General features: G+C 40.7%; 1 protein-coding gene across 1 annotated transcript; it reads left to right on the top strand.

Annotated features, from left to right (window-relative positions):
- The first annotated feature begins 2,780 nt into the window (after positions 1-2,780).
- LOC115256079 (trypsin-2) lies at positions 2,781-4,587 on the top strand. The gene is made up of 2 exons (XM_029854319.2): positions 2,781-4,147; positions 4,216-4,587. Exons 1-2 carry the CDS (start codon positions 3,659-3,661, stop codon positions 4,528-4,530), a joined length of 804 nt encoding a protein of 267 aa, XP_029710179.1. The 5' UTR covers positions 2,781-3,658; the 3' UTR covers positions 4,531-4,587.
- Positions 4,588-7,250: the final 2,663 nt, after the last annotated feature.

Here is a 7,250-nt window from a genome sequence, read left to right as displayed (position 1 = left end):
AAACAACCTGGAAGCCGTTGAAACTGGCACACCCTAGGAAAAAATCCTAGATACGCCAATGATAGAATCCCTTCACGGGTTTCTTCAGAATTTCCTGTGATCATTAGTCCTGAAGTTCATCTTAATATTTTTCTGAAAATTTCTTTGAGGATTTCACCATGAGTTTTCCGGAAGGATTCTCCAGGAGTTTTTCAAAAGGTTTTGCCAAGAATCCTAATAATTGCTCACGAGAATTAACTTCGGAATTTCTAAGAAAATTACGCCAGTAGTTCTCTTGAAGACTTCTCCAGGGATTTATCGAAAGGTTCCTCCAGAACTTCCAAGTGCTTATCCGAAAATTATTTAAGGAATTCTTAAAAGGAGTCGTTCAGGAATTTCCTTTTAAACTGAATACAAAAATGGAACATAACAAAGGTCATAATTGTCAAATTGTTGCTGTGATTTCAAAACTTGTTACTGTTGTGCTATTTCTGATAAGTTGATCAATAGTACAACAATAACTAAACTTGTACTTCAACAAAACATGTTATTTAAATGTAACTTTGTTAATGTATATCAATTGCTTGATTATAACAAAATGAGAATGTCCAACAAAAGCTATGCCTTGATAATTTGATAATAACAAAACAAGATATAAAAACAGGTTATGTGATTTCGTAGTTCTTAACTTGCTATTCTTCTCTGCTCGGGTGGAAGCATTCCTGGAGGAATGCCTGGGGGAATTCGTAGAGAAATTTCTTGATCAATTTCTGGACGAATTGCTAGAGGAGCTCATGGAAAAATCCCAGGATAAAACCCTGGAAAAAATCCTGCGAGAATTCCTAGAGGAATTCCTAGACAAAATCCTAAAGAAATGCCTGGACACATCTCTAGAGATATTCTTGGATGAACCCCAGAAGGATGCCTTGAAAAATCCTTGGATATACTTCTGTATAAATGCCTAGAGAAAACCCTGGATTATTGATGAAGTCCCTGGAGGAATTCCTGAAGGAATCTGTGGGAAGTTCCTGGAGGAAGTCCTGAAGGAACTCCTGGAGAAAATTCTGGATGCCAGCAGGAGTTCCAGGAGTTACTTCTGAATGCATTCTGGAAGATTTTCTTGAGAAATTCCTGGTGGAATCCCTAGAGAAATACTGGATGAACCCCTGATGACATTTGTGAAGGAAACCGTTGTGGGATTCCAAGAGGAATCGCTGGAGAAATTCCTGGAAGAATTCTTGGAGGAATTCCTGGAGAAATTTCTCATGAACATCTAGTGGAATCTCTGGAGGAATTTCTGGAAGAATTTCTGGAGAAATTTGTGGAGGAATTCCTGGATTAATTACTGCAACAATTTCTGGAGATATTACTGGAGAAGTTCTTGAAGGTGCTTCTGGAAACATTCCTGGAGGAATTCGTAGATGCATTTCTGTATCAATTCCTGGATCAATCCCTGGACGAATTCCTGGACGAAGACCTGGAGGAACTCCTGGAAGAATCAATGGAGGAATCCCTGGAAGAATTCCTAGATAAAATCCTTGAGAAATTCCTGGAGGACTCCCTAGAGAAACTCTTGAATGAATCTCTGAAGGATTCGTTGAGAAATCTCTGGATGTACTCCTGCAGAAATGCCTAGAGAAATTCCTGAATAATTTTCTCCTGGAGGAATTCCTGGACGCCGGGAGGAATTCCTGGAGGAATTCCTGAAGGCATTCCTGAAAGATTTGCTAGAGGAGGAATTCCTGGAAAATTCTCGGATGAATCCCTGTAGAAATTTGTGAAGGAATCCGTAAAGGAATTCCAGGAGGAATTGCTGGAGAAATTTGGGAAGAATTCTTGAAGGAATCCTCGAATAAATTCTTGGAAAATTCCCTAGTGGAATTTTGGGAGGCATCCTTAGAGAAATTTTCTGAAGAAATACCTTGAGGAATTCATGGATGAATTCCTAATAAAAATTAGAAGGTATCCTTAGAGTGTTCCTTGAGTTATTTCTAGTGAAATCTCTGGGAAAATTCCCACAGGATTTCTTGGAAGAACTCTTGGAAAAATTGCTGGAGGAATGCGGAAAGAAGTGCCTGGAGGATTTTTGGAAAGAATGTCTGTAGGAATTCCAGGAGGAATGCCTGGAGAAATTTCTGGATAAATTCCTGAAGGAACTCTTGAATGAGTTTTTAAGATAAACCCAAGAAACAGAACAATTTGATTAACAGTTTCATCAACTGAAGTTTGTTTAAGAGTGGTTTGTTCCACTCTTGTAAAGCAAAAATGTTTGGTGGGTACCCAGGGTACTTCAAAGAGAAGTTTATGGAGGAGTTGCTGAAGAAGCCTCTTGATGAACTTCTAGATGAAATCCTGGTGGAATGACTCGAAGAATTCCTGGAGGAATGCCTGGAAAAAATCCTGGAGAAGAGATTCCTGAAGGAATCCCTAGAGAAATTCCTGGAGGAACTCCTGGAAGAATTACTGGTGGAATACCTGGTGAAATGCCTGGAGGAATTCCTGGAAAATTCCAGAAGGAAGTCATGGAGGACTCAGTAAAGGAATTTCTGTAGAAAGTCCTGGAGGAATACCTTGAAGAATCACTGGAACATTTCCTGGAGGAATCTATGAAGGAATTCCTGGAGGATCTCTGGAGGAATTTGTGGAGGAGTCCCTGGAGGTATTCCTGAAGCTTTTTATTTTATTTTTGTTTAGTTCTTAAACCGTCAATTGTTTCGCAATGCTCATCAAAGCAACCATCATGCGATTTATAGTCTCAAATATGGAGGTTTTTGTTCAGTGGTCATTACTTACGAAGGAAGAGTTCCTGGAGGTATCTCCAAAGGAATTTCCGGAGAAATACTTGCGGGAATTCTTGGAAGAAGCCTTGCAGGAATTCCCTGAGGATCACTGGAGGATTTTCTGTAGGAATTCCAGAAAGAATTCCTGAATAAATTCTAGGAGGAATCATAAAGCAATCCCTAGAAGATTTCCTGAAGGAATTGCAGAACGGATTATTGAAGAAAACACACAAGCAATTCTTGTAAAAATCCTCAAGAAATTCCAAGAAGAGTTTGTGGAGGAACTTCTGGAGAAATCCTTGTAGCAATTCCTAAAGGAATCCAAGGAGGACTCCCGGAAGCAATTCCAAAAGGAATTGCTAAGGAAATTCCTGGATGAATTCACTGAGGAGTTCCTGCAAGAATTTCAGGAGGAATTTCTTAAAGAATCCTTAAAGGAGTAACAGGAGGAATAAAATAATCCCTGAAACTATTCTTGAAAGATTCAACGGATATACTTTCGGGGTGGTGATGGAATTCATCATCATTCCCAGAAGAAACAGCAACGGTCACGAATGATTCACCACCGCACCACTGTACCATAAACATGACACCAAGAACTCCGATACCATTAAACCAATAGGCTATTTATCGTAATTGGTATTTCTGTCATCATATTGTTGATCGATTTTCTGAACAAAGTCAAGTGTACCTATACATATATCCAATGAACGAAACTCAATCGAAAAATTAGTCGCTTGTAGATTGATTCGGAAACTATGATTGACTGCTACTGTTCCACGCTACTGATAAGATAGCCGCTTCCGTAACATTGTAACAGCACATCGATGATGCCGAGCCGAGCGCCAACATAACTGCCAATCGTTTGGTAACCGTTTCACAGACCGTCATTTGTCGGGATGACGTACGCAATCGTCTTCGCTGTTTGTACCTTCGCCGTGCTTTCACTAGCCGTGGGAGCAGATCTCCCAGATCCCTTGCTAGTCGGAGGAACCGAATCAACATGGGGTAGCTTCCCTTCGGCTGCTTTCATCAGAACTCCCACACTGAGCTTCTGCGGAGCAGCAGTCATCCACCCGGAATTCGTACTCACGCTGGCGCAATGCGTACTCAACGGAACTGCCACACACCTGCCGGAACACGTGGAAATCATTGCCGGCGATTTGAATGTGTTTCCACAGTCTGTGGAGCGGCAGACCAGAAGCGGGCGCGAAATCATCGTCCATCGGAACTTTACCGCGTTCAACCTGCGCAATGACATCGCTCTGGTACGGGTTGATCGGGCGTTCAAGCTGCCGTCCAACACGGTCGAGTTGGCTGTTCGTCGGAAACGGATCACTCCAAGCGAGGAGGTTTGTCTCCTGCCGGGGTGGAACATTCAACGAACGGTAATCTAGACATAATCGTTTTAGTGTTTAAATAGTAGAACTGAGGAATATGTTTCGATTTGTTTCAGACCACATCCGGTAAGATCGAATCCGGCCAGAAGTACCTGAGCGTGGAGATTTTGGATCGGGACATGTGCAACGAGGCGCACATTCACGAGGGTCGCGTCCGGGAGAGTATGCTTTGCGGCGGAAACCTCTTTCAGAGCTCGAATGCTGCCTGCAGTGGAAACCTGGGATGTCCGCTGTATTGCGGCGAGCAGTTGGTGGGCTTGATGTCCTTTGGAGCGAACTGTGGGCTGGCAAATGATCCGCCGGTGTTCAGTCAGGTGCGGTATTTCAACCGGTGGATTGACGAGGAGATATTGGAGCGAGTTGTGAATTAAAAATCATATGTTCAATGGATTGTGATAATTTTCATGAAATATGTAATAATATAGATTCAGGACAATGAACTTGGTTTTTAAAAGATTCATCAGTAGCCCAATTTTGCGTAGAACTACTGTCTAGGTCTTCTGTTATCAACGTTCCATCACTTAGCACTGCCGAATCGCCGTCGACCGTTGATTCAACTTCATCCGGTTTATAGCTTGACACAAACGGTGGACTACTGCTGGCTGCATCGGTGGCATCCTCAACTGTATCATCGACTGTACCTCATGGACTGGTGCCGGCTGCCATCGCTACCCTCCGGATAGTTAACTGCAACGACGACTACAGCTATTACAACTAACTATGGTCAATCTCTGCAGCAAGTCTGCAAAAGATTCAAGGTCATCGAACATTCCTGGAGCAGCAATTGAGAAAGAATCATAGGAAAGAACTGGAGATAAAGAGGGCTTTGCTGGGACAGTCCATGAATAACACATTGCAATGTGTCATTGAAGACTGGCTGCGAAGGATTCCGCTCCGCAGACACCAGGCTACCATGGGCTATCAGGGAATGGAAATCTACCTAGAATGCCATCGTGCCAAAATCTCCCATGTTTTTTTTATTCTTCAATCACTTAACCTAATTAACAGCACGGTGTGCTAAAACCGTTATTAACAAATAAAAATATCCACCCAAATGGCACCCGGCATTTGAAAAATACTGTTCTAGTATCTCTTCTGAAAATTTGAAAATGTTTCATCGAGGGAATCTGAAGTTTTTGTTATTTGAAGATTTTGAGCCATTTCTACAAGATTTTCATATATGAGTAAATATGCGCGCACGGTGTGCCTAAAACCGTTATAAACAAATAAAAATATAAACCAAACTGACTCCCAGCATTCGAAATATATACTATCATATCAACAACTCCGAAAATATGAAAATGTTACATCGAGGGAAACCAAAGTTTTTACTGTTTGAAGGTTTTCCTCTTTTTTCATAGATTTATCTCATATAATGGAATATTGTCAAACTGGTGTCATGGTGCTCTTCATATCATAAACAAATAATAACACTGCTCGTCAAAATTAAAAAAAAAATCGTGTTTTTTTTTAATTTAAAATTTTAATTTTAATTTTAATTTTAAAATTTTTTAATTAAAAAAAAAAGAAAAGGGTTTTGGAACCCTAGAAGTGTCATAGTGAAAGAATTTTCGAAAAATAAATGGAACGGGACTTTACATTTTATGACCGAAGTTTGAAATAAGAACTTCGAACTTCAAAAATTTAAAATGAAAAAAAAGAAGAAGAAAAATCAATCAATCATCATGAGAAATTTAAAGAATATTCTCTGAAGCCACTAACATTTGCAATATACTTTATCATATCTAATGTTTTCAAATCACTGTAATTTGCGATTGTTTCAATGAAATGTTGTAAAATTTTCAGTGAAGTTGTTTGAATGTTGTATTTTTGGAATGGTGTTTGTGAAACTTCTTCTTCTTTATGGCTCTACGTCCCAACTGGGACTTGGCCTGCCTCGCTTCAACTTAGTGTTCTTTGAGCACTTCCACAGTTATTAATTGAAGGGCTTTCTTTGCCTGCCATTGCATGAATTTGTATATTCTGAGGTAAGTACAATGATACACTATGCCCAGGGAGTCGAGAAAATTTTCCCGACCGGATTGGGAATCGAACCTGCCGTCTCCGGATTGGCAATCCATAGCCTCAACCACTTGGCTAACTGGAGACTGTGAAACTGTATCAGTTGTTTATGTTGATTAAAGGGCCAATGAAACACTCTATGACAATATTGCCGTATATATTCGGGTCTCCTATTAGACACTACCACCCCCTTTATGCTCACCTCATTTTCCAGGCTGTCTTTCAACCAATTTAGTTTATTTTTTTGTATGTGATGAGTCCATAATAAGCACTAACTGCACCGTCTAATAAGAGTCTCGACTGTATGAGCTAATTCTATGAAAATAGAGGAAAATCTTCAAACAGTAAAAACTTTCGTTTCCCTCGATGGAACATTTTCTGAGGCGATGCTATAATAGTATATCTTTCGAATGCCGGGTGTCAATATGGTGTATATTTTTATTTGTTGATAGTGGTTTCAGGCACACCGTGCGCACATATTTATTTATATACGAAAATTCTATGGAAATGGGTCAATATCTTCAAATCACAAAAACTTTAGTTTCCCTCGATGAAACATTTTCAAATTTTCTGAGGAGAAACTAGAATACTATATCTTTCGAATGCCGGGTGCCATTTGGGTGGACATTTTTATTTGTTAATAACGGTTTTTGGCACACCGTGACAGCTCTTTTGTCCACTAGGGCACTGCGTGAGCGATTCCAATTGGAAGCTGTACATATAACTCTGTAGAGAGCCTAAATGTATTCTATTTTATTTGTTCTATATCTAACTGGTTGCCGTTACGCTGCGCTGCTTTCACTTTCCACTCTATCATGGTAGAATGATGAGCACGAGGATTTTGATGTGTGGCTGTTGGTTGTTCCTGCTTCCAGTTCGATTGGGGATCCATTATGAGTTGCCGTTCGCCGATGTCCGGGTACATTTGAGCCATGGGCTCAGAAGAGGGTCAGTGACAACTGCTCTCAGGGGGAAAGAGCAACTGACGAAAGTGCCGGGGCTGGGATTGAACCCATGACCATCTGCTTATGAAGCAAACGTGTAGCCACTACGCCACGGGCCCCGGCAA

Source organism: Aedes albopictus, chromosome 1, assembly GCF_035046485.1.
Source record: "Aedes albopictus strain Foshan chromosome 1, AalbF5, whole genome shotgun sequence".
NCBI lineage: Eukaryota > Metazoa > Arthropoda > Insecta > Diptera > Culicidae > Aedes > Aedes albopictus.
The sequence above is the reverse complement of the archived record's forward strand: the minus strand, read 5'-3'. Positions and strand labels throughout refer to the sequence as shown.

Bases quoted from the DNA above. Each gene is read 5' to 3' on its own strand.
- LOC115256079 (XM_029854319.2), top strand. From the start codon at position 3,659: ATGACGTACGCAATCGTCTTCGCTGTTTGTACCTTCGCCGTGCTTTCA. The intron at 4,148-4,215 runs GTAATCTAGACA...GATTTGTTTCAG, and splicing joins GGTGGAACATTCAACGAACG to ACCACATCCGGTAAGATCGA.